Here is a 27,142-nt window from a genome sequence, read left to right on the forward strand (position 1 = left end):
TGGGCTTCATCACTCTCACCAAGGGTAGCAGCCTATTGTATTGAGCCCTGGGCTTCGTCACTCTCACCAAGGGTAGCAGCCTATTGTATTGAGCCCTGGGCTTCGTCACTCTCACCAAGGGTAGCAGTATTGAGCCCTGGGCTTCGTCACTCTCACCAAGGGTAGCAGCCTATTGTATTGAGCCCTGGGCTTCATCACTCTCACCAAGGGTAGCAGCCTATTGTATTGAGCCCTGGGCTTCATCACTCTCACCAAGGGTAGCAGCCTATTGTATTGAGCCCTGGGCTTCGTCACACTCACCAAGGGTAGCAGCCTATTGTATTGAGCCCTGGGCTTCGTCACTCTCACCAAGGGTAGCAGCCTATTGCATTGAGCCCTGGGCTTTGTCACTCTCACCAAGGGTAGCAGCCTATTGTATTGAGCCCTGGGCTTCGTCACTCTCACCAAGGGTAGCATTGTATTGAGCCCTGGGCTTCGTCACTCTCACCAAGGGTAGCAGCCTATTGTATTGAGCCCTGGGCTTCGTCACTCTCACCAAGGGTAGCAGCCTATTGTATTGAGCCCTGGGCTTCGTCACTCTCACCAAGGGTAGCAGCCTATTGTATTGAGCCCTGGGGGCTTCGTCACTCTCACCAAGGGTAGCAGCCTATTGTATTGAGCCCTGGGCTTCGTCACACTCACCAAGGGTAGCAGCCTATTGTATTGAGCCCTGGGCTTTGTCACTCTCACCAAGGGTAGCAGCCTATTGTATTGAGCCCTGGGCTTCGTCACACTCACCTTGCAATTTGGCCGGCAATCTGAAAAAACAAAGCAACACAGAAGATTAGGATCCTAGTTTCCTCACAGAGAGAGACTGCAGCATAACTTTAATGGTTCTTCTGGAACACTTGACAAAGGGTCACGCCCCAAACGGCACCCTAGGACTTATTTAGTGAACTACTTTAGACCAGGGTCCGATATTAAACACCTATTATCTGTTTCCGTGTTGGAGACGGACCCAAACATCCATTGTAACTGTCCAGAATAAATCAGTCCATTGTTACTATCCAGAATACATCTATCGGTAAACTCTATTTGGGAGTGCTGGCTGTGTTTTTTTTAATGTAAGTTGTTTTACTTGTTATATTTTGATTCATTTAAAAATGTGGTGTAATTTCTACAGGTAAGTGAATGGTATTTCCAATGACAACCTGTATTGTGTTGGCAGTGGAGACGTACCGTGGTTGATGAAGGCTGCAGGCCCCAGCCACAGCTGAGCACAGTTCTTGCGTGTCGAGTACATGACACTGAAGTCATTCTCCCCGTGACGCAGCAGCATGTTCTCCTCGCTCTCAGACAGCTCGGCGATGCAGCCCACCAAGTACTCAATCTTATCGTTCCTTTTCCTGAAGTACAAGAGAAAGAAAGAGAGAAATAAAGGAAGAGAAAGAAAGGAAGAAAGAAAGAAAAGAGAGAAAGAAAGAAAGAAAGAAAGAAAGAAAGAACGAAAGAGAAATATAGAGAGAGAAATAAAGAGAGAGAAAGAAAGAAAGAGAGAAATAAAGAAAGAGAGAAATAAAGAAATAAAGAGAGAGAAAGAAAGAAAGAAAGAGAGAAATAAAGAAAGAGAGAAATAAAGAAAGAAAGAGAGATAAAGAAATAAAGAAAGAGAGAAAGAAAGAAAGGTCGATCCAAATAAGGGACGTGATCAATACGACACAGAAAATCAAGGACTAAAGAGCATAGTGATTTTAGTGGTTTGAAAGAAGATCGGTCCATTTCAACGACGATGATGTCAGAACAGCAGGAAGTGTGACGGTCGGTCCATTTCAACGACGATGATGTCAGAACAGCAGGAAGTGTGACGGTCGGTCCATTTCAACGACGATGATGTCAGAACAGCAGGAAGTGTGACGGTCGGTCCATTTCAACGACGATGATGTCAGAACAGCAGGAAGTGTGAAGAAGAAGAAGAAGAAAACCCAGCGTTCCTCACCATTCCTTTGTGGCCGCGATCTTGGCTCCGTTCTGCTCCGAGTAGCGGTTACACGGGAGAATCTCAAACCCACTGTCAGCCGCAAACATCCGCAGATACACAAACACCTGGAACAAAATGGAAAACAAAACAAACAAGTTACAAGGAAAAGAAGGGACTGGATCTTGTGGATAACCAACCTAATAAAAGATATGTTGTTAGATCAGTTGATTGGTGCAGACTCTACTTCACTTATTATTATTTGTTGAACCTTTGACCTGGCATAGGTGTCATTTGTGACTCTGTGGTGTTGTAATCTCACGTGCTGTTTGAAGAGCTTCTCCTGGGCTTTAGACTTGTGTAGGAAGTGGTGTCTGGACCAGTCTCCAGAGGTGAGTGCTCTGAAAGCCTTCTCCAGGTTGTCGTGCTTCTTGAACCGCTCGATAATGTCCTTCAGCTCTTCCTGTCTTCCCTTGATTGGTCGAAACCTGTCACGACATCACAGGTGTCGTGCGATAACAACAGAACATTCCGGTTTCCAAATACCATTCATATTATCTAGCAAAAAGTTCTAGAAGGAAGACTATAAAGTGAATAAGAGACAATTAAGAGACAAAGAGACAATTAAGAGACAAATAAGAGACAATTGTATTTCACATACAAAATCATTTCCTGATCATTCTATAGTGCTCATTGTGAGTAACTGCAATTGATTCGATTTCTATACTGCTTTTCCAGAAAGTAGCACTCTGACAGAGATGAGAGAGGAGGTCTAGACCTGGCTCAGTGATGAGAGAGGAGGAAAGAGGAGGTCTAGACCTGGCTCAGTGATGAGAGAGGAGGAAAGAAGAGGTCCAGACCTGGCACAGTGATGAGAGAGGAGGAAAGAGGAGGTCTAGACCTGGCTCAGTGATGAGAGAGGAGGTCTAAACCTGGCTCAGTGATGAGAGAGGAGGAAAGAGGAGGTCTAGACCTGGCTCAGTGATGAGAGAGGAGGTCTAAACCTGGCTCAGTGATGAGAGAGGAGGAAAGAGGTCTAGACCTGGCTCAGTGATGAGAGCGGAGGAAAGAGGTCTAGGCCTGGGTCCATATTCGCAAAGTGTTCCCGAGTGCTGATCTAGGATCAGTTTGGCCTTTTAAATCCTATTGAATAAGAGGGGGAACCTGATCCTAGACCAGCACTCCTACTTTGAGATGCTTTGTAAATACAGTTCGGGATATAGACAGGTTGCCTGGCAACACCACACAAATGATGCAGAGATCTTCTGGGGACTTTTTAAAACGCACATTCCACATTCTACACATTAAAAATGTAATGATGTCGACACCATCTGGAATCTGTGATACGACCCACCGCGAGGCCCACCGCGCTGTCGGGGAGACGAGGCCCGCCGCGCAGTCGGGGAGACGAGGCCCGCCGCGCAGTCGAGGCCCGCCGCGCAGTCGGGGAGACGAGGCCCGCCGCGCAGTCGGGGAGACGAGGCCCGCCGCGCAGTCGGGGAGACGAGGCCCGCCGCTGTCGGGAGACAGGCCCGTCGCGCTGTCGGGAGGAGGCCCGCCGCGCTGTCGGGAGACGAGGCCCGCCGCTGTCGGGAGACGAGGCCCGCCGCGCTGTCGGGAGACGAGGCCCGCCGCGCTGTCGGGAGACGAGGCCCGCCGCGCTGTCGGGAGACGAGGCCCGCCCGCTGTCGGGAGACGAGGCCCGCCCGCTGTCGGGAGACGAGGCCCGCCGCGCTGTCGGGGAGCTGCTGCGGAGAGACGAGGCCCACCGCGCAGTTGGGAGACGAGGAGGAGCATGCGGTGGCTGGATACTAACCTGTCACTCTGATCTTAAAGGGACAGTGTGAGATTTTGGGAAACTTACCCAGATGAACTCATGGACAACAATGTTTATGTCTCTGCGTGCAGCTGGAAGGAAGTGGAAGGCTGTTTCAGGAGCCGTGGCTAACTAGTGTTAGCACAATGACTAGAACTCCATAGACATCCAGTCATTGAGCTAACGCTAGCTAGCAACCTTCAAACTGCACACAGACATAAAAATGATATCCATGAGTTTAATTGCCAAAATCTCACACTCTTTAAAATCAGTCTAGAGTTTAGCAGGGGAAGCCCAGGTATTGGATGAGGATGAGGGTCAGAGTCAGGTTTAAGGTTAGGTTTAAGGCCCCAGACTGACCTGGTGTTCATCTTGTGTGTCTGGAAGCCCAGATAAGGGTCGAGGATGAGGGTCAGAGTCAGGTTTAAGGTTAGGGTTAAGGCCCCAGACTGACCTGGTGTTCATCTTGTGTGTCTGCAAGCCCAGATAAGGGTCGAGGATGAGGGTCAGAGTCAGGTTTAAGGTTAGGGTTAAGGCCCCAGACTGACCTGGTGTTCATCTTGTGTGTCTGGAAGCCCAGGTATTGGATGAGGATGAGGGTCAGAGTCAGGTTTAAGGTTAGGGTTAAGGCCCCAGACTGACCTGGTGTTCATCTTGTGTGTCTGGAAGCCCAGGTATTGGATGAGGATGAGGGTCAGAGTCAGGTTTAAGGTTAGGATTAAGGCCCCAGACTGACCTGGTGTTCATCTTGTGTGTCTGGAAGCCCAGATAAGGGTTGAGGATGAGGGTCAGGTTTAAGGTTAGGGTTAAGGCCCCAGACAGACCTGGTGTTCATCTTGTGTGTCTGGAAGCCCAGGTATTGGATGAGGATGAGAGTCAGGTTTAAGGTTAGGGTTAAGGCCCCAGACTGACCTGGTGTTCATCTTGTGTGTCTGGAAGCCCAGATAAGGGTCGAGGGATGAGGGTGAGAGTCAGGTTTAAGGTTAGGGTTAAGGCCCCAGACTGACCTGGTGTTCATCTTGTGTGTCTGGAAGCCCAGATAAGGGTCAAGGATGAGGCTGGTGGTGAGGTCATCGTGCTCACACAGCTCCTTGGCGGTCATCCCAGAGGACGGGATACAGCGTCGCTCCGCCTCCAGGCTGGCCGCACTGAACCCTGGGAAAAACATGAGAGCAAATGAGTACGGTGAAGTTACCCCTAAGACCAGCGGTTCCCAACCTTTCCCATTCCGGGGAACACACAAATCAATATTTAAAAGCTCGAGGACACCATACTCGGAACCATTTTAACATGTCTTGGCGGTCATATTATGATGAACTATTTGCATTGTGAAGAGTAATGTAATATTGATTAATAATACGATTAAAACTCCCAACTGTAATTAATTTTTTTAAAAACAATAAAAAAACATTTTGTAAAAATAAATAATTTAAATTGTGGACCAACGTGGACGTTCGTCAAATTATTATTATGCTTTATAAATGTTTTCTTCCACAAAATGAATAACAATTGGGAGTATAAAATCATAAGCAATGTTACATTAATTGTTTACTCCATGTGTAACTCTGTGTTGTCTGTTCACACTGCTATGTTTTTATCTTGGCCCGGTCGCAGTTGCAAATGAGAACTTGTTCTCAACTAGCTGGTTAAATAAAAGGTGAAATAAAAAATAAAATAAAAACATTACTTTTCACAATGCGAACTGTTAATAATAATAATAATAATAATAATAATAATAAACCTTTAATTTGTTATATTCACTGCAAAAATGGACAAAATTTGACCGCCAATATATGTTGTTAACTTCTTATGGGCAGGTGAGACGGTAGCGTCCCACCTGGCCAACATCCGGTGAAATTACAGAGGGGCGAAATTCAAACTACAGAATTATAAATATTTAACTTTCATAAAATCACAAGTGTAATACATCAAAATAAAGCTTAACTTCTTGTTAATCCAGCCGCTGTGTCAGATTTCAAAAAGACTTTACGGCGAAAGCACACCATCTGAGGACAGCTCCCCGCGTACAAAAGCATGAAAAACATATTTCAATCAGGCAGGTGCGCCACGAAAGTAAGAAATAGCGATATAATAAATGCCTTACCTTTGATGATCTTCTTCTGTTGGCACTCCAAAAGGTCCCAGATACATCACAAATGGTCCTTTTGTTCGATAATGTCCTTCTTTATATGCATAAAAACTCAGTTTAGCTGGCGCGCTTCAGTCAATAATCCACCCAGTTTCCCTCCATCCATCCATACAAAATGAATCTCAAACGTTACTAATAAACTTTTCCAAACAAGTCAAACAACGTTTATAATCAAACCTTTGGTACCCTAATACGTCAATAAACAATACAAAATTAAGACGGAGAAACGTTATTGTCTTTACCGGAGAAAAATACCAAAGAACGCGCTCTCTTCCACGCGCTTGGAAACACTACAGCCAAAATGGGAGCCACCTAGAAATACTACAATTTCTGGCTCATTTTTCCAAAAACCAGCATGAAACTCTTTCTAAAGACTGCAGTTCCTAGGGCTTCCACTAGATGTCAACAATCTGCGAGGATGTTGCCTTATAATAAAAGTGACATCCATTGAAAACAGTGGTAGGCTGAATTTTTTTTTGGGGGGGTTGTCCTCAGGGTTTCGCCTGCCATATCAGTTCTGTTCTACTCACAGACATCATTTTAACAGTTTTAGAAACTTTAGAGTGTTTTCTATCCAAATCAATTATATGCATATTATATGCATATCCTAGCCTCTGTTTGTGAGTAACAGGCAGTTTACTTTGAGCACGCTTTTCATGCGGACGTGAAAATACTGCCCCCTACGCAAGAGAGGTTAAAATGGTTCCGTGAATGGTGGAGCTTTTGACAGTGATTTGGTGTTCCCCGGGAACGCAAAAAGGTTGGGAACTGCTCCCAAGACGCTAATCTTGTTGCATTTTCCCCACTATTGGTTAAGGTTAGGATAAGTGGGTCATTCCATAGCGAAATATTTTGCAACAGAAAGCTAAAAACCTGTGCTGTTATTGGACAGTATCAAGTACACAGTAGGCCTACGTCTCCGTTTCAAAATGTTGTGTCCTAACTGAACTAGGCCCAGGGTCATTCACGAGGAAACAAACTGAAGCCAACGGACTGAAAATGGGACAGGATTACCTGAACGTGTCCAATAAGAAACTCTTTGTTTTTTGCTGCAAAATGTTTTCCCATTGTAAAATGTTTTGATACGGTGTACACTTATGAATATGACCCACATATGATAGAATATATTCCCAGTCCCAGTACTCACGGCGGCTACATCTCCTGCTGCCAGTCCCTGGTCGGAGAGAGCTCCTCTGTGGGTGTAGCTGCTGCTGGGAGCGGGTCTGGCTCACGGGCTGCTGCTCACTGGTGGAGTATCTGCTGCCATTCAACACCATGCTCTTGGATTGGCCCAGCCACTTCATACCCACAAGCCCCCTGGTCCAGTTGCATTGAGTCTCTGAGTTGAGGGAGCACTCAGAGTGGGGAAGACTGGAAGCTAGGGGCTGTCACCTGGGGTGGGAAGAGGAATGGATGAAGGCCCGGTTAGAGACCACACACACACACACACCATCTCATTACATCATCCAGTCATATTGAAGACATGGTCTCCACCCTGAAGAGATGGGTATGGGCCCGATCAAAGTGCCTGCGTACCCATATTTTCAGTCCGAGCCAGTCCTAGCATTTTGGGGCCCCTACGAGAAATTGTTGCCCCCCCCCACCTTGCGAGCAAATCACTTTAGCCCCCCCCCCCCACCGGACCGCAGAGAAGAAAATGTTTTAGAATTAATTTCCTGCCATTCTACACATTTTGCCATGGGGCGAAGAGAAGATTTAGCAATTTTATAACTTCATGCAATTATACTGATTTTGCCAATAGTGCAGAAACAAAAACATGCAGTTTCACAGCTCATTTCCTGCAAATCTACACATTTTCCCATATGGTGGAGAGAAATGTTTGCAGTTTTTAATATGATATTTGAGTGAGAGAGAGAAACTAAATATCAAAAGTGGTCGGTAATTCAACCATGACTACGACAAGTTTAGATAGCTAGCCGCTAGACTAACTTACTAATATAGTTTTTTTTTTGCTGACAAGGGCTAATTGAGTGACTGTCAGTGAATGATATGAGAGAAACTGCTGATCCACATTTATAAATTGCAACTTGGTGAGGTGACGCTGCAACATGTCCCCTGTGCAACTAGAGGCGACTTGATCTCCTTCACTCCACACAGAAACACATACAAAGCTCTCCCTCAACCACCATTCGGCCAAATATGACCATAACGATATCCTTCTGATTCCTGCTTACAAGGAAAAATTCTAAACAGGAAGTACCAGTGACGGAAGTGGTCCGATGAAGCGGTTGCTAAGATACAGGACAATTCAAAACAGGAAGGACAAGTGACGGAAGTGGTCCGATGAAGCGGTTGCTAAGCTACAGGACAATTCAAAACAGGAAGGACAAGTGACGGAAGTGGTACGATGAAGCGGTTGCTAAGCTACAGGACAATTCAAAACAGGAAGTACCGGTGACGGAAGTGGTACGATGAAGCGGTTGCTAAGCTACAGGACAATTCAAACGGGAAGTACCGGTGACGGAAGTGGTCCGATGAAGCGGTTGCTAAGCTACAGGACAATTCAAAACAGGAAGTACCAGTGACGGAAGTGGTACGATGAAGCGGTTGCTAAGCTACAGGACAATTCAAAACGGGAAGTACCAGTGACGGAAGTGGTACGATGAAGCGGTTGCTAAGCTACAGGACAATTCAAAACAGGAAGTAAATTGAATTAAATTGCCAAAATTACAGACATGAGTAGGCTAATTAGGCTGTACAGAACTAAATCAGATCATTCATATAAGCTACTAAAGCATGATTTGGCCACAGAGGGTCATTAGCTTCCCCTAGCCGTAATTAATATATTTTTTAATCACATTGTCTACAGTTGGAAGGAAAGGCAGCCCGCTTGGTAAATACCCTAATAGATGATTGAGTTGTGACAGTCAGTGTAAAGTAGAAGGCTCAGCCAGGCATATCGCAATATTTATCCATTCAGTGGCGGGAAAACCTAGTTTGGAAAGCAAAATGGCTACTGTTTTAAAAGAGAAGAAAATGAAAAGACAAACCTATCGTTTAGTTCTAAACTGAATAGATGGGAACAACAGTAGGCCTACAGCCCATCTCCTAAGCACCAGCGGAGAGCATCGGCCATATCCCCGGGTGAGCGCTCACCGAGCATTATTCACTACTCATCACTGTCGGCACCAGCGGAGAGCATCGGCCATATCCCCGGGTGAGCGCTCACCGAGCATTATTCACTACTCATCACTGTCGGCACCAGCGGAGAGCATCGGCCATATCCCCGGGTGAGCGCTCACCGAGCATTATTCACTACTCATCACTGTCGGCACCAGCGGAGAGCATCGGCCATATCCCCGGGTGAGCGCTCACCGAGCATTATTCACTACTCATCACTGTCGGCACCAGCGGTGAGGAGAGCATCGGCCATATCCCCGGGTGAGCGCTCACCGAGCATTATTCACTACTCATCACTGTCGGCACCAGCGGAGAGCATCGGCCATATCCCCGGGTGAGCGCTCACCGAGCATTATTCACTACTCATCACTGTCGGGTCGGTGCCATTTAAAACGCTGTTTTATTATATACATTCATTTCCTCCTCCAGTTTAGACGTCATATTCTGTGTGTGTTTCCCCTTCCTCATGGGGCCTTTATATGGACAACGGCATGTTAATTGATCCGTTTGTCAGTGTCTGCGATGTAGGCTACCCTGTCATTTGGCATATTGAAAAAAATAAAAATAAATCAGCAAATGTCTCCAGTCATTAAAGTGTAGTAGAATTGCATGAAATATATCCCCCCCCGTGCAAAAAAAACATATGATATAGCCTATAGCTCAGGCCTCTACGATATACTGCTCAGCCACGCATTGTGAACAGTGATTGAGTTATATTATTAGTCTAAATTACAACTCTCCAATCTACTCATCACATCAGGATTAGTAGGCTATATTACATAGGTCTGCAAACACATGGAATGCTTCATTGTAAAAAGGTGCATTTGTTAAATGGTGAAAGTTACCTTCGCCAAACTTAAAAGACACGCACAGGCTAATGATTTTTCTGTTCGTTACTTGGCTTCAAAGTGCGCGGTAAGGACACGTCATCGCATCCTCAACTTGCATGTTCTGTTCAAATTAAATAGCATCATTTAAAAAAAATGTGATTTGGTGTCATTCTGAGCACCGTGGGTGGATGCCCGAATCAGGTTACACACCCAATGCATATGGGACCCGTAACATTTACAGAAACCCTGCAGCAACACTCACATCTGTAGCCATGAAATGCTTTGACAAGGGCTGGTCATGGCTCACAACACCATCATCCCAGACTCCCTGGACCGACCCAACAGATGACCCAATCTCTATTCCACTCCAAACTGCATCAGCAGTTGGATATATCCAACGTACGCATCAAATTGTACATGTAGATTTGACAGAAATAGTAGCAAAAAAGGTGAAATGTTGAACTTTTTATTGCACACATATTGCAGTAAACATTTTGGGATTACATAATGAAAAGTTGGACAGCAGAATTACGCAGCATTGACGCGTTAGTCCCCTCCTGTACTTCCTGTTCACCCAGGACTGCGTCGCCAGGCACGACTCCAAAAACACCATCATCAAGTTCTCTGACGACACGACGGTGTTAGGCCTGGTCACCAACGACAATAAGACCGCCTGTAGGGGAGGTGGTCAGTGACCTAGCAGTGTGTTGCCAGGACAACAACCTTTCCTTCAACGTGTCAGCAAGACAAAAAGGAGCTGATGGTGGACTACAGGAAACGGAGGGCCTGAGCCACGCCCCCAATCTACATCGACGGGGCTGTAGTGGAGCGGGTTGAAAGTTCCTCTGTGTCCACGTCATTAATCAATTATCACGGTCCCCACACACCAACACGGTCGTTAAGACGGCACGACAACGCCTCTTCCCTCTCAGGAGGCTGCAAAAAGATGTGTCATGGGTCATCAGATCCTCCAAAAGTTCTACAGCTACACCACTGAGAGCATCTTGACTGACTGCTTCACCGCCTGATATGACAACTGCTTGGCATCCGACCGCAGGGTGCTACAGAGGGTAGTGGGTACGGCCCAGTACATCCATGGTGTCGACCACAAGGTGCTACAGAGGGTAGTGGGTACGGCCCAGTACATCCATGGTGTCGACCACAAGGTGCTACAGAGGGTAGTGGGTACGGCCCACTACATCCATGGTGTCGACCACAAGGTGCTACAGAGGGTAGTGCGACCACAAGGTGCCCAGTACATCCATGGTGTCGACCACAAGGTGCTACAGAGGGTAGTGGGTACGGCCCAGTACATCCATGGTGTCGACCACAAGGTGCTACAGAGGGTAGTGCGTACGGCCCAGTACATCCATGGTGTCGACCACAAGGTGCTACAGAGGGTAGTGGGTGCGGCCCAGTACATCCATGGTGTCGACCACAAGGTGCTACAGAGGGTAGTCCGTACGGCCCACTACATCCATGGTGTCGACCACAAGGTGCTACAGAGGGTAGTGCGTACGGCCCAGTACATCCATGGTGTCGACCACAAGGTGCTACAGAGGGTAGTGGGTGCGGCCCAGTACATCCATGGTGTCGACCACAAGGTGCTACAGAGGGTAGTGGGTGCGGCCCAGTACATCCATGGTGTCGACCACAAGGTGCTACAGAGGGTAGTGGGTGCGGCCCAGTACATCCATGGTGTCGACCACAAGGTGCTACAGAGGGTAGTGGGTACGGCCCACTACATCCATGGTGTCGACCACAAGGTGCTACAGAGGGTAGTGGGTACGGCCCAGTACATCCATGGTGTCGACCACAAGGTGCTACAGAGGGTAGTGGGTGCGGCCCAGTACATCCATGGTGTCGACCACAAGGTGCTACAGAGGGTAGTGGGTACGGCCCAGTACATCCATGGTGTCGACCACAAGGTGCTACAGAGGGTAGTGGGTACGGCCCAGTACATCCATGGTGTCGACCACAAGGTGCTACAGAGGGTAGTGGGTGCGGCCCAGTACAGCCATGGTGTCGACCACAAGGTGCTACAGAGGGTAGTGGGTACGGCCCAGTACATCCATGGTGTCGACCTCCCTGCCATCCGGGGCGGCATGCAGAGTTAAAGCCTTGATTCCCATCCTGTCTGTTTGCCAGCATGCAGAGTTAAAGCCCTGATTCCCATCCTGTCTGTTTGTTCGTTTGCCAGCATGCAGAGTTAAAGCCTTGATTCCCATCCTGTCTGTTTGTTCGTTTGCCAGCATGCAGAGTTAAAGCCTTGATTCCCATCCTGTCTGTTTGTTCGCTTGCCAGCATGCAGAGTTAAAGCCTTGTTTCCCATCCTGTCTGTTTGTTCGTTTGCCAGCATGCAGAGTTAAAGCTTTGATTCCCATCCTGTCTGTTTGTTCGTTTGCCAGCATGCAGAGTTAAAGCCTTGATTCCCATCCTGTCTGTTTGTTCGTTTGCCAGCATGCAGAGTTAAAGCCCTGATTCCCACCCTGTCTGTTTGTTCGTTTGCCAGCATGTAGAGTTAAAGCCTTGATTCCCACCCTGTCTGTTTGTTCGTTTGCCAGCATGCAGAGTTAAAGCCTTGATTCCCATCCTGTCTGTTTGTTTGTTTGCCAGCATGCAGAGTTAAAGCCTTGATTCCCATCCTGTCTGTTTGTTCGTTTGCCAGCATGCAGAGTTAAAGCCTTGATTCCCATCCTGTCTGTTTGTTCGTTTGCCAGCATGCAGAGTTAAAGCCTTGATTCCCATCCTGTCTGTTTGTTCGTTTGCCAGCATGCAGAGTTAAAGCCTTGATTCCCATCCTGTCTGTTTGTTCGTTTGCCAGCATGCAGAGTTAAAGCCTTGATTCCCATCCTGTCTGTTTGTTCGTTTGCCAGCATGCAGAGTTAAAGCCTTGATTCCCATCCTGTCTGTTTGTTCGTTTGCCAGCATGCAGAGTTAAAGCCTTGATTCCCATCCTGTCTGTTTGTTCGTTTGCCAGCATGCAGAGTTAAAGCCTTGATTCCCATCCTGTCTGTTTGTTCGTTTGCCAGCATGCAGAGTTAAAGCCTTGATTCCCATCCTGTCTGTTTGTTCGTTTGCCAGCATGCAGAGTTAAAGCCTTGATTCCCATCCTGTCTGTTTGTTCGTTTGCCAGCATGCAGAGTTAAAGCCTTGATTCCCATCCTGTCTGTTTGTTCGTTTGCCAGCATGCAGAGTTAAAGCCTTGATTCCCATCCTGTCTGTTTGTTCGTTTGCCAGCATGCAGAGTTAAAGCCTTGATTCCCATCCTGTCTGTTTGTTCGTTTGCCAGCATGCAGAGTTAAAGCCTTGATTCCCACCCTGTCTGTTTGTTCGTTTGCCAGCATGCAGAGTTAAAGCCTTGATTCCCATCCTGTCTGTGGTCTTCTTGTTTATATAAACATTTGGTAATAGCGTAAACCCAAGGATGGGATGAAGGTATTGGGGAAAAATGGATACCGCCCTATTGTAAAACATCACTGCTCTATAGGAGATCTGCATGGAGGAATGGGCCAAAATACCAGCAACAGTGTGTGAAAACCTTGAAGACTTACAGAAAACGTTTGGCCGCTGTCATTGCCAACATATAACAAAGTATTGAGATAAACTTTTGTTATTGACCAAATACTTATTTTCCACCATAATTTGCAAATAAATTCATATAAACTCATACAATGTGATTTTCAGGATTTTTTTTCTCATTTTGTCTGTCATAGTTGAAGTGTACCTATGATGAAAATTACGGGCCTCTCTCATCTTTTTAAGTGGGAGAACTTGCACAATTGGTGGCTGACTAAATACTTTTTTGCCCCACCGTATACTGTTACACTGGCAATACTAAAGTGCCTATAAGAACTAGAGGTCGACCGATTATGATTTTTCAACGCCGATACCGATTATTGGAGGACCAAAAAAGCCGATACCGATTATTGGAGGACCAAAAAAGCCGATACCGATTAAGCTGCTGATTTGTATTTATTTATTTGTAAATGACAATTACAACAATACTGAATGAACTTATTTTAACTTAATATAATACATCAATAAAATCAATTTAGCCTCAAGTAAATAATGAAACATGTTCAATTTGGTTTAAATAATGCAAAAACTACGTATTGGAGAAGAAAGTAAAAGTGCAATATGTGCCATGTAAGAAAGCTAACGTTTCAGTTCCTTGCTCAGAACATGAGAACATATGAAAGCTGGTGGTTCCTTTTAACATGAGACTTCAATATTCCCAGGTAAGATGTTTTAAGTTGTAGTTATTATAGGAATTATAGGACTATTTCCCTCTATACCATTTGTGCACTTCACAAAATGAATGGCATCATGAGGGAGGAGAATGATGTGGATATATTGAAGCAACATCTCAGGACATCAGTCAGCTTGGTCGCAAATGGGTCTTCCAAATGGACAATGACCCCAAGCATACTTCCAAGGTTGTGGCAAAATGGCTTAAGGACAACAACGTCAAGGTATTGGAGTGGCCATCACAAAGCCCTGACCTCAATCCTATAGAAAATTTGTGGGCAGAACTGAACTGGCCAAAATTCACCCAACTTATTGTGGGAAGCTTGTGGAAGGCTACCCGAAACATTTGACCCAAGTTATACAATTTAAAGGCAACGCTACCAAATACTATTTGAGTGTATGTAAACTTTTGACCCACTGGGAATGTGATGAAAGAAATAAAAAGCTGAAATAAAATCACTCTCTCTACTATTATTCTGACATTTCACATTCTTAAAATAAAAGTGGTGATCCTAAGCGACCTAAGACAGGTTATTTTTACTATAATTAAATGTTAGGAATTGTGAAAAACAGAGTTGAAATGTATTTGGCTAAAAGGTGTATGTAAACATCCAGCTGTACATACCCCAACCAGAAGACATGGATTACAGGCAACATCCACACTGAGCTAAAAGCTAGAGCTGCCGCTTTCAAGGAGCGCGACTCTAACCCGGAAGCTTATAAGAAATCCTGCTATCCCCTCTGATGAACCATCAAACAGGCAAAGCGTCAATACAGGACTAAGATCGAATCGTACAACACCGGCTCTGATGCTCGTCGGATGTGGCAGGGCTTGCAAACCATTACAGACTACAAAGGGAAGCACATCCGAGAGCTGCCCAGTGAAAAGAGCTTACCAGACGAGCTAAACTACTTCTATGCTCGCTTCGAGGCAAATAACATTGAAACATTCATGAGAGCACCAGCTGTTCCGGAAGACTGTGATCATGCTCTCCGCAGTCGATGTGAGTAAGAACTTTAAACAGGTCAAAATTCGCAAGGCCAGGACGTGTACGGCGAACATGCGCTGACCAACTGGCAAGTGTCTTCACTGACCTTTTCAACCTCTCCCTGTCAGAGTCTGTAATACCAACATGTTTTAAGCAGACCACCATAGTCCCTGTGCCCAAGAACACTCAAGTAACCTGCCTAAATGACTACCTACATCTGTAGCCATGAAGTGCTTTGAAAGGCTGGTCATGGCTCAAAGGCTGGTCATGACCATTATCACAGAAACCCTAGACCCACTCCAATTTGCATACCGCCCTAACACATCCACAGATGTATGAGAATGCTATTCCTTGACTACAGCTCAGTGTTCAACACCATAGTGCCCTCAAAGCTCATCACTAAGCTTTGGACCCTGGGACTAAACACCTCCCTCTGCAACTGGATCCCGGACTTCCTGATGGACCACCCCCAGGTGGTAAGGGTCCGCCACGCTGATCCTCAATACGGGGACCCCTCAGGGGTACATGCTCAGTCCCCTCATGTACTCCTTGTTCAGTCATGATTGCACGGCCAGGCACAACTCCAACACCATCATCAAGTTTGCCGATGACACAACAGTGGTAGGCCTGATCACCAACAACGACAGCCTATAGGGAGGTCAGAGACCTGACCGTGTGAAGCCAGGACAACAACCACTCCCTCAACGTTATTAAGACAAAGGAGATGATTGTGGACTACAGGAAAAAGAGGACGGATTCTCATTCTCATTGACGGTGCTGTAGTGGAGCAGGTTGAGCTTCAAGTTCCTTGGTGTCCACATCAACAAGCTAACATGGTCCAAGCACTCCAAGACAGTCGTGAAGAGGGCACAACAAAACCTATTCCCCCCTTTGGAGACTGAAGATATTTGGCATGGGTCCTCAGATCCTCAAAAGGTTCTACAGCTGTACCATTGAGAGCATCCTGCCTTGTTGCATCACCACCTGGTATGGCAACTGTTCGGCCTCCGACCGCAAGGCACTATAGAGGGTAGTGCGTACGGCCCAGTACATCACTGGGGCCAAGGTTACTTCCATCCAGGACCTCTATACCAGGCGGTGTCAGAGGAAGGTCCTAAAAATGGTCAAAGACTCCGGCCAACCTAGTCATAGACTGATCTCTCTACTACCGAGAGGCTTCTACACAGCTTATACCCCCAAGCCATAAGACTCCTAAACATCTAATTTTTCAGTTATGAACATATTCTTATTTTCAATGACGGCCTAGGAACCATGTTCAGGGGCAGAACAACATTTTTTACCTTGTCAGCTTGGGGATTCTATCTGGCAACCTTTCAGTTACTAGTCCAACGCTCTAACCACTAGGCTACCCGCCGACCAATGGACTGGTAGAAATCTGTCCTTTGGTCTGATGATTCCAAATTAGATTTTTGGTTCAACCACTATGTCCTTGTGAGACGCAGAGTAGGGTGAAAGCGTGATCTCTGCATGTGTGGTTCCCACTGCGAAGCATGGAGGTGGTGGTGTGATGGTATGGGGGTGCTTTGCTGTGACACTATCGGTGATTTATTTAGAATTCAAGGTACACTTCACCAGCATGGCTACCACAGCATTTGCGCTTAGTGTGACTATCATTTGTTTTTCAACAGGACAATGACCCAACACACCTCCAGGCTGTGCAAGGGCTATTTTACCAAGAAGGAGAGTGATGGTGTGCTGCATCAGATGACCTGGCCTCCACAATCACCCGACCTCAACCGAATTGAGATGGTTTGGGATGAGATGGACCACAGAGTGAAGGAAAAGCAGCCAACAGGTGCTCAGTATATGTGGGAACTCCTTCAAGACTGTTGGGAAAGCATTCCAGGTTAAGCTGGTTGGCACAATTCTAAGAACGTACAAAGTTGTCATCAAGGCAAAGGGTGGCTACTTTGAAGAATCTCAAATATATTTTGATTTGTTCAACACTTTTTTGGTAACTACATTATTCCATTTGTTATTTCATAGTTGATGTCTTCACTAGTATTCTACAATGTAGAAAATAGTTTTAAAAAACAAATAAAAACCCTTGAATGAGTAGATGTCCAAACTTTTGACTGGTACTGTATATCTTATTGTCCCAGGGAAGACAGGATGGCCTCAATTTCAAGCCCTGGAGGGTATTATTTTAGAAAAAGACCAAAAGTATTTAGGTGTAATTGTAACGTTGCAATATTTCACAGGCTACCGAGGGTGGTGCACCAACCTCCAGGCAAGCCTTAAAGGGACCGTGTTGTATTTTGAGACAGGCCTACATTGTCTGATGCTCTATGGGAAGATAGATAGTAATGCATTTGATTTGTGTTAGACCTGTTTTTTATGTGTGTGTGTGTATGTGTGTGTGTGTGTGTGGGGGGGGGGTCTTGATCTTTCGGACAAGTAAAAAATATATATATGTATATATCATATTTCCTACTTGCTAAAAACGTTAAACCCTGATATATTTCTATAATTATTATATTTTTCTCTCTGCATTGTTGGGAAGGTCCGTAAGTAAGCATTTCACTGTTAGTCTACACCTGTTGTATTTACAAAGCATGTGACAAATAAAAAAGTTATTTATAGTTTAACTCTCAACAGTAAATTGAGACCCAGACTGAGTTCCCCCCCCAAAAAAAATCTATATAATAATCTAAAATATAAATGGTGTAGAATCTTCAGATTCTGATATAGATTATATCTGCAGCGCCACTTAGTGGTCGAATGAGGGAAGCCGCTTTGGCCGACTCAAATTTGGTACGTTTGAGACGTGCGCGATGATGTCTTATTTGGCAGCCAGACACACACACACACATAACAATAAAATATTGATCGGAAGTTAAGCTAAAGGGCAATAGAAGCCATGCATTCATTTTATGGAACAATGGATTTGGTGACACTTCTTTAGCTAGCTACACCCTTGAACACTAGCAACTGAAATACGCCCCGGCGTAACGTCAGTACAAGCTAACAACAACACAAGAGGTTGTACTGACAGGGCCTCGTCAAAAACCAGCTGGCAAATTAGTGCAACACCTCATTCTGAGGGGTATATCAATGTCAGAAACGTTACCACATCATGTGCGAGTTTACGTTCGCTAGTTAGTTGACTGTTTTGAGAAAAGTGTTCAACGAGGAACCCGGAAGGACACCACTGATACATGTTTGCCAACTTTCCATTTCAAACAGAGGCCTGATGATAGCCAACTCGCCGTTAATGTAGTCTATTTGCATGTCAGAGGGTGGACATTACACAATATTTAGCGATGTTACATAGCTATGTAGGTTGGCCCGGTATTAGCTTAACAAATTATGGATGGCTTGAAAACTTGAAAGCGACTAACTATTTACAGAAAGTTGACATACATCTCACTCACCGGCACTGCTAATATTCGTTGCAATGCCTTGGTGTTAACAGGGTTTAGTAATGTTAGTTAGCTAACATTAATCAATAACAGTAGAGTAAAACACCCGTGTTAGCTAGCTAAAGCAGATCATCTGTATAGCTAGCTAATTATCTACCAGTTAGATAGGTACCGAAACAATCTAGCTAGTGATTTTCAACACAAAAGTCGAGCCTAAATACACCTCTAATATACAAACAATGTACGATAAACACGGAGCTAAACGTTAACTATCTGTCTTTGAAAAGCAAAATAGACTAAACACTCGCCCAGGCCCAATAACCGAGGTTAGCTAGCCAGCTAGCATCGCTAACGCTAGTTCAGGAAAACTGACTAGCTTGTCCATATCTCGTTTGTTTTCTTTATTACTAGGTGACTTACTATCATGGCTGAGTTTGGATGTTTAATAGCACTCTAGTTATCTAAATTATCTGACAAATGTTAGTAACTAGCTGGCTACAAAACGGCACAGTTGTTAGCGAGGTAACTTACGTTCTGAAAACATTTTTCCACCCATAGAAAAGTGTCAGGGACGTCTTGCAACGACCATTCACCGATTGAACAAATAACGTAAAAAATACTCACTAAATATTTATTCCAAGATGAGCAGGAACATTAGATAATCCTTCAACAACAACAAAAAAAAATAATCCAGAATTGGTACGACACTGTAATCGGAAAAAAATATCGTCGGAAACAAAACATTTCAGAAATTAAGATTAAAATTCAAGATGGCGGCTATAGTACAGGGAGCGAGGAGAAAGGCGAAGCACTGCCATCCATAAGAAATAGACCCGAGGAATACTCCAGCCATTCGGCATCAATCATGTCCAGTAGTTTAAGATTAAACATATATTAAAGTCGTTTTGACAATTCAATTAAGTTAACTGATGATTTCGAGAAATAAAACACTATTAATTCCTGATTTTGTAAAAAAAATAATAATATCGGATGTACACAAAAGTAGTGCTGCATAAACAAACCTCTAAAGCGCTTCCTAAGAATCCAACGACAGCTGATAGGATCTACGCTCTTCTGCAGTCACACTCCGATAGAAAGCAAGTGAAGAGCAGCAAATATCGTGCAATAAGTCTATCTGCATAAAGATGGCATGTGAGCACAAAGGACTATTCTATACGGCAATACTACATTGACTCTCACCACTACTCTTTTTTTCCCAAGTACAATTTAACCAGTTGTTCAGAAACCGGTTTCCCGTTCGACCTATCTGTGGCATAAATTGACGTGCGGTGGCTATGGTTCTATGGTACTTTTAGTTAAATCCACACACGTCAGCAAACGATATATCTATACATCTGGGCACAGAGGGGTAATACAGAAATCTGCCATTTAAACGACATTATTTGTCTAATCTCAGCTGTAAATACACCTCTGCTGATGTCAAAGCATAATATTCTTAATCATACAAACAATGAAGAAGCTAACGCTGCCAGCTGCAAGACTTTCTCTCACACACACAGCTGGGCCGATTTGGCTACAATGGGTGAATTGCCCTGCCCTGGTGGACTTGCAAGACATTCTGCACCACATTTTCAAACGAAGCAAGATATTTCAGGGTTGTTGTCGTCCTTTCTTATTTGACAGTGTAGATCAGTGCCCAAACCTATGTAATTCAATGGTATTCAGAGTAATGACACATTTGTAACATGTACCAGTAGGAGCTATTAAGCAACCTCTTAACTTGCAATGTGTCATACAATGACTCTCCCGCAATTGAAAATATTAGAATAAATTGCAAGACTAGTCATTCAACTGAGTGCTTTCCATTTCACACTTCCCACTGCTTGCATCTCTCTCTCCTCTTTTATCGGCTGCCTTCGATATGTGAACCATCAGATCCTCCTCTCCACCCTCTCCCTCGGGCCCATTAGTTATCCTACCTGACAGGTCGCTCCTACCAGGTTGCGAAAAATCTTCTCCACACCACGTGCTCTCAACACTGGTGTCCCCCATGGCTCTGGATCTAGGCCCTGTTCATTCTGCTTTTTAAACTGGGCTCTGTCATAACCTCACATGGTCTCTCCTATCATTGCTTGCAGACGACACACAATTAATCTTCTCCTTTCCCCCTTTCTGATGACCAGGTGGCGAATCGCATCTCTGCATGTCTGGCAGACATATCCGTGTGGATGACGGATCACCACCTCAAGCTGAAGTATCGGTGGACGGAGTGCTCTTCACTCCTTTTAAACTGGGCATTATATCTTCCCTCACGGTTACAACTCCATTTTAAAACCCAACTCCTTGATCCTGGACAACACCCTGTGTTCACTAACTTTTAAACTGGGCATTTATTCACACAGCAGGTCCTAATCCAGGCACTTGTCATCTCCCGTAGGATTACTGCAATGTTGGCTGGGCTCCCTGCCTGTGCCATTAAACCCCTACAACTCATCCAGAACGCCGCAGCCCGTCTGGTATTCAACCTTCCCAAGTTCTTAACGTCACAGCTCCTCCGCTCCCTCCACTGGCTTCAAGTTGAAGCCTGCATCCGCTACAAGACCATGGTGCTTGAACGGAGCTAGGGGAACGGCACCTCAGTACCTCCAGGCTCTGATCAGGCCCTACACCCAAACAAGGGCACTGCGTTCATCCACATTTTGGCCAATCGCCTCCCTACCACTGAGGAAGTACAGTTGATTTCAGCCCAGTCAAAACTGTTTCAACCTGGCCCCCCTGGTGGAACAAACTCCCTCACAAAAGTCAATCACCACCTTCCGGAGACACCTGAAACCCCACCCTTTAAGGTTTACCTAGGATGGGATAAAGTAATCCTCTCACCCCCTCCCCTGAAAAGATTTAGTAAACTGTTCCACTGGAGGTCATAAATGCACCAATTTGTAAAAGTCGCTCTGGATAAGAGCGTCTGCTAAATGACTTAAATGTAAATGTAAATGTACAATGACTTTCCAATTGAAAATATTAGAATAAATTGCAGTAGCATACAAGTTGTGCATTTCCATTTCACACTTCCCTCTGTTGCATTTTTAAAACCCAACTCCTTGAGTATGGTGGATGTGGGTGTTCACTGCTTTTTAAACTGGGCATTATATCCTTCCCTCTGTTGCATTTTTAAAACCCAACTCCTTGAGTATGGTGGATGTGGGTGTTCACTGCTTTTTAAACTGGGCATTATATCCTTCCCTGTTACATTTTTAAAACCCAACTCCTTGAGTATGGTGGATGTGGGTGTTCACTGCTTTTTAAACTGGGCATTTATTCAGAGATATTGACAGCTTCTTTGAAAATAGGAACATATACAGTGCCTTGCAAAAAAAAAAAAAAAAAAAAAAAACATTTTGTGCACAACTCATGTCCTCGAGGCACTGCCCTTTTCAACCTGTATGAGAGAAGAGGAACAAAAGTGTATGCAAGCCCTGGTTTATTGTGAAAAAGACAAAGTAAAGACATCTTAACACACAACATGTTTTTAGAACATTTGAATAGCAGTAAATGTTTTGTGTTGAAATATTGTTAAAAAATGTTCAATTGGCTAGTTGACATAATCAGTTACTGGCCCAGCGAGTCACCTGAGTGAGCCTGAGTCACCTGAGTGAGCCATTATTCAGGATAGTGTCTCAAGTTAAGTTAAATATCAATTGAAAAAAAAAAAAAAAAAAAAAAAAAAGTCAAGAGTGAACATTATTACAAGAGTTAATATAAAACATGTTACACAGTCAATTAAAATACTAATAATTAAAACAAAAACACTTAAATATACAATTCTCCTGAAAAATGGTTCTGTTTCCCCATTTAGTCTCCACCATCCTGTTACTTGGAAACCTGAGGGTGGAAAGAGAAGAGGCCATGTTAAATAAACCAAAAAGATCTTTCAAATCACAAAAAAAAGTAGTTACTGGAGCCTGACCGATACAGTGCCAATCAGAAAATATTCAACATTTGGTTGTGTTACAAGCCTGAATTCAAAATGGATTACATGACCCCTCCCCCTCTCATCGACACACAATAGCCCATGGTGACAAAGTGAAAACACGTTTAGAAGTTTTTGCTCATTTATTTAACATGAAATACAGAAATCTAATTTACATACATATTAACAGCTGAGTCAATACTTTGTGGAAGCACGTTTGGAGGGAAATACAGCCTTGAGTCGTGTCGGGTGTGTCTGTATCAGCTTTGAGTCGTCTTGGGTGTGTCTGTATCAGCTTAGAGTCGTGTCTTGGGTGTGTCTGTATCAGCTTAGAGTCGTGTCTTGGGTGTGTCTGTATCAGCTTAGAGTCGTGTCTTGGGTGTGTCTGTATCAGCTTTGAGTCGTCTTGGGTGTGTCTGTATCAGCTTAGAGTCGTGTCTTGGGTGTGTCTGTATCAGCTTTGAGTCGTGTCTTGGGTGTGTCTGTATCAGCTTTGAGTCGTGTCTTGGGTGTGTCTGTATCAGCTTAGAGTCGTCTTGGGTGTGTCTGTATCAGCTTAGAGTCGTGTCGGGTGTGTCTGTATCAGCTTTGAGTCGTGTCGGGTGTGTCTATATCGGCTTAGAGTCGTGTCCTTGCAGATTTTCTCAAGTTTTCTTAAGTTAGATGGGGAGTGGCGGTGAACAGCAATCTTCAAGTTTTTCCACAGATTTTAAATGGGACTCAAGTCTACGCCACTCAAGGACTTTCACATTCTTGTTCTGAAGCCATTCAAGCGTTGCTTTGGCTGTATGCTTGGGGTCCTTGTCCTGTTGAAACGTAAATCTTTGCTCCCAGTCTAAGGTTGTTTGCGCTCTGAAGCAGGTTCTTATCACAGATTTTCCTGTATTTGGCTCCATTCATTGTTCCCTCTATCCTTACCAGTCTCTGCTGCTGAAAAGCATCCCCATAGCATGACACTGCCACCACCATGCTTCACAGTAGGGAATGTGTTAAGACAGGTGATGAGCTGTGCCTGTTTTATTCCAGACACTGATTTACATTCACGCCAAAGAGTTATATATTTTATCTCATCAGACCACAGGATATTTTGCCTTATGCTCTGTCTTTTACATGCCTTTTGCAAACACCAGGTCATGTACCTTTTCCTCAGGAGTGGCTTCCGTCTGGCCACTCTCCCATAAAGCCCAGATTGGTGAAGTGCTGTAAAGACTGTTGTCCTTCTGACAGGTTCTCCCATCTCAGCCAAGAAACTCTGTAGATCTGTTAAGAGTGGTCATTGGGTTCTTTCCCAATTGCTCAGTTAGGTCAGACAGCCAGCTCTAAGCAGTCTGGGTAGTTCCATATTTTTTCAATTTCCTATGATGGAGACCACTTGGCTCATGGAAACTTCTTCAACACTCTAAACATGTTTTATACCCTTTCCCCCAGATAGAATTGTGATTAAGCATACAGTATATCTCAGAGCACTACGGACAGTTCTTTGGACTTCATGCTATAGTTTCTGCTCTGTCAACAGTGGGACTTTATGTACACACACACACAGCTGTGTTTCTTTCTCAATCATGTCCACATGTAGACTTCAAATCAAGTTGTAGTGACAAACCCAAGGATGATCAAAGGACATTGGATGCAATTTGTAGCGTCATCGCAAAGAGGTGTGAATACTTATGTAAATGAGATATTTCATCTTTCAATATATTTTCAACATTTAAAAAAAAAAAAAAAAACATGTTTTCACTTTGTTATCATAGGGTATTGTGTGTAGATAAATGGATTAGAAAAAAAATACATTAAATCCATTTTAAATTCAGACTGGAACGCAAAATGTGTAATTAAGTCAAGGGGTACCAGTACCTTCACCGATATTGTCCTTTTTAACCGCTAAATCGGTACGGGCGGATGTTCACCGATATTGTCCTTTTTAACCGCTAAATCGGTACGGGCGGATGTTCACCGATATTGTCCTTTTTAACCGCTAAATCGGTACGGGCGGATGTTCACCGATATTGAATAAATAGAATGAGACGAGGGAATCTCATGCTGATCTGAACACCTGCAGCCATCTTTTGCATGCCATTATTATCGTCACAAAGTATGAAATCAACATTTGAAGTTATTGGACAATTGGTCTTTTGGATCGAAATGTCTGAGAATTCAGAGTAGAAAGATGACACGTTTTCATTTCCCACTCTAAAAAAAACACTATATATCAGCATCGGGAACTTTTGACACCCCAAAATCGTAATCGGACCCCCCCCCCCCCCCCCAAAAAAAAACATATGGATCTGGTTCTAGTAGTTACAACCTGAAAACATACACAGTGTTGTTGACAAATATTGAACAGTTTAATTGGAAAAACCCTTCGAACACACACACACCTATAGGAGATGACAAAAACAAGCGAGAACGCTCAGTGGACTCCATGTTGATTACCTTTTAAGCAGAGCCCTGTTCCTCCTTGACCTTGTTCTCCGCCTCCATCTCCTCCACGCCAGCCTGGGTCATCAGGTCACCAATGTTCTTCTCCAGGTCATCGATGCGGCCACTCATCTCATCGAGTACTCTTGTCAAGGAAGTGGGAACAACATTCAGGTACCATGCCTACTATACAAAATATCCCAAACTCCTATCCATAGAACTATGTAGTACCAATCCCTTTGGCCCAATCTGTCTGCTTGTTACAGCGGTCCATCAGTAATACAACGCCGATATTAATGTTCTATATTTGGAAATGTTAGCAAAAAGTTGAACATTTCACTGTTAGTCTACAACTGTTGTTTATTAAGAAGCATGTGACAAATACAAGGGATTGATTTACACAATTGCTTCAAACCCGGGCTGACAAAACCTCCAGGATTGAGTGCATTACATGTATCTGAATGATCAAGTCATTGATATCATTAGACTACGCTATGAGCAATCCAATTCAATTGTAACATTGTAATAATAATAATAATTGTAAACGGTGTCATTCTAAAAGTCTGTCTTTGATAGCATTGGAATTGTGAAAAATAGCATTGAAATTGTGAAAAATAGCATTGAAATGGTAAAAAGCAGGATATTTCTTCCAATGATCTGGTCTGACATGGTCTGGAATTTATCCTGCATCTGCTGCAGCAATGTCTGGACCTGTAAGAGAGGAGGACAGAACATGTAATCACTGTTTGTTGCAATGTGTGGGTGGACACGTTTATATCCTGTAGCATAGCAGAATCGTATTGCATGCATGCATACTATTGAACTTTGTGGGCGTTGAAGCTGCCTCTGATGCCTACACCGCTGATACCATGGAAACCATGGGGATTTGCAGTTTTGTCGTCAAAAAAAAAAAAAAAGTCAAGCTTTACAAGCCGGGAACACAATTACGTTTAGCCATCTATCACCCATCTATCAGTTACATTTCAATAATAATAGCTGTAGCTAGCTAGCTAAACAGGACTAAAACAAAAGGTAATGTAGCTAAACAGAATTTGACTGCAACTATTTCATTGAGATAAAAAAAAAAAGTTAATGTTCCTGCAAAAACGATTGGGGGAGAAAACAGTAACTTTAGCCAGTTAGTTAACCTGCTAGCTAACGCTAGCTAGTTCTCAGGTTTTCAAATGGGACAGGATATGGCAAGGATTTGGGACTAATAATAAGACTCACCACCCCAGTCAGGTCCTGTACAGATTTCGGATCCTGGATCTCTGACATTGCACTAAATTCGTGGCGCTGCTGTACTTATAAACCACTGGCTCGTCCGAGACGTCTTCTTCCTTCTCTGCAGTCGAAGCGAAACAACCTTGAATGATTGAGGGAATTATTTTACACTGGCCTGGGTTGAACCGGGCAATGGCCGTTTACCTCATCGGGCAAAAACGGAGAGGGAGGAGCGCACTTCTCAAATAGGACAGTAATCTGCACCGCTTTGTCCTGTTGTCAACAAGGCAGCATGGTGCATCGTCTAGAAACAGATAAAGCGTTTTTCTTTAAATCAAAAGCAATCACATGGAAAAATACATACTCTAACTAATTACTACACGTGCTTGATTACCAAACTTTTGTCTTGAGCCGATTTCGCAACCGGGCGGTCAGAGCATGGCACCTGGCTCATGCCCATAAAGCCCGGTTCCAAATGCATTCAACTTTGAGCCGGTGTAAAACACGCTAACACGGGCGCCAGAACGAGATAAAACGAATCCCTCACTGACGAGCTACAGACCCCCCAACGAGTAAACAGTGAAGCATGCGCATGATAAATCTCGCGAGTTTACCAAAACGGGAAACGAGCAAAAGGTATTGATCAGAAGCGTTTATAATATAATGCAACACCATTAGTGAGTATTTGGAAGAAATAGAGCAGAACCTGGAACATGATGCATGGCGAACAAGCATTTCGTAGGAAATATATATTTCAAAGGAAATTGCATCCTCCTCGATTTGGTTTATGAAACCAAATTTATTTAATCGCCATTCATTTTCTGTCGGTTGAATTCACTCAACTCTTGACTTTTTCTTCTCCAGGCTTTGATTAACAAAAGCCTCCCTGTCATATAGGTAGGTTGGCTACAGTCCGTTTTTATTTCTCACCTCGTGTTGATTTTGTAATTCGTGCCAGAATACGGGCTCAGCAGAAGTTTCAGCTTTGAAATAGGTTACAGTTTACCGTCTGACTGATTGGCAGTTAAAAAAGTAAATAAACAAAACTACAACAAC

General features: G+C 44.3%; 2 protein-coding genes across 4 annotated transcripts; both read right to left on the reverse strand.

Annotated features, from left to right (window-relative positions):
• Positions 1 to 433: 433 nt before the first annotated feature.
• On the reverse strand, positions 434 to 20,157 carry LOC135568945 (histone-lysine N-methyltransferase KMT5B-like). Of its 3 annotated transcripts, none has more exons than XM_065015721.1 (7): positions 19,536 to 20,157; positions 7,067 to 7,311; positions 4,778 to 4,925; positions 2,277 to 2,442; positions 1,976 to 2,082; positions 1,219 to 1,385; positions 434 to 797 (listed from the first exon to the last, which is right to left on the reverse strand). In XM_065015721.1, exons 2-7 carry the CDS (start codon positions 7,221 to 7,223, stop codon positions 580 to 582), a joined length of 963 nt encoding a protein of 320 aa, XP_064871793.1. In that variant the 5' UTR covers positions 7,224 to 7,311; positions 19,536 to 20,157; the 3' UTR covers positions 434 to 579. The 3 variants fall into 3 exon arrangements, with proteins under 3 accessions (XP_064871793.1, XP_064871791.1, XP_064871792.1); XM_065015719.1 differs by lacking the exon at positions 19,536 to 20,157 and adding an exon at positions 19,138 to 19,520; XM_065015720.1 differs by lacking the exon at positions 19,536 to 20,157 and adding an exon at positions 19,045 to 19,128.
• A 1,781-nt stretch (positions 20,158 to 21,938) lies between these two features.
• On the reverse strand, positions 21,939 to 26,237 carry LOC115126561 (heat shock factor-binding protein 1-like). The gene is made up of 4 exons (XM_029656187.2): positions 26,093 to 26,237; positions 25,507 to 25,573; positions 24,878 to 25,002; positions 21,939 to 22,356 (listed from the first exon to the last, which is right to left on the reverse strand). Exons 1-3 carry the CDS (start codon positions 26,138 to 26,140, stop codon positions 24,881 to 24,883), a joined length of 237 nt encoding a protein of 78 aa, XP_029512047.1. The 5' UTR covers positions 26,141 to 26,237; the 3' UTR covers positions 21,939 to 22,356; positions 24,878 to 24,880.
• Between the last annotated feature and the right edge of the window lie 905 nt (positions 26,238 to 27,142).

Source organism: Oncorhynchus nerka, unplaced genomic scaffold, assembly GCF_034236695.1.
Source record: "Oncorhynchus nerka isolate Pitt River unplaced genomic scaffold, Oner_Uvic_2.0 unplaced_scaffold_1311, whole genome shotgun sequence".
Classification (NCBI taxonomy): Eukaryota; Metazoa; Chordata; class Actinopteri; order Salmoniformes; family Salmonidae; genus Oncorhynchus; species Oncorhynchus nerka.

What these genes read in the sequence shown, in the direction of transcription:
- LOC135568945 (XM_065015721.1), bottom strand. Translation starts at nt 7,223, where the DNA reads ATGAAGTGGCTGGGCCAATCCAAGAGCATGGTGTTGAATGGCAGCAGA. An exon ending in CAGCAGGAGATGTAGCCGCC is followed by an intron (nt 4,926 to 7,066) that starts GTGAGTACTGGG and finishes TGTTTTTCCCAG; the next exon opens with GGTTCAGTGCGGCCAGCCTG. An exon ending in ACACACAAGATGAACACCAG is followed by an intron (nt 2,443 to 4,777) that starts GTCAGTCTGGGG and finishes ATGTCGTGACAG; the next exon opens with GTTTCGACCAATCAAGGGAA.
- LOC115126561 (XM_029656187.2), bottom strand. Translation starts at nt 26,140, where the DNA reads ATGTCAGAGATCCAGGATCCGAAATCTGTACAGGACCTGACTGGGGTG. An exon ending in TACAGGACCTGACTGGGGTG is followed by an intron (nt 25,574 to 26,092) that starts GTGAGTCTTATT and finishes CCTCTCTTACAG; the next exon opens with GTCCAGACATTGCTGCAGCA. An exon ending in AGACCAGATCATTGGAAGAA is followed by an intron (nt 25,003 to 25,506) that starts ATATCCTGCTTT and finishes TGACAAGAGTAC; the next exon opens with TCGATGAGATGAGTGGCCGC.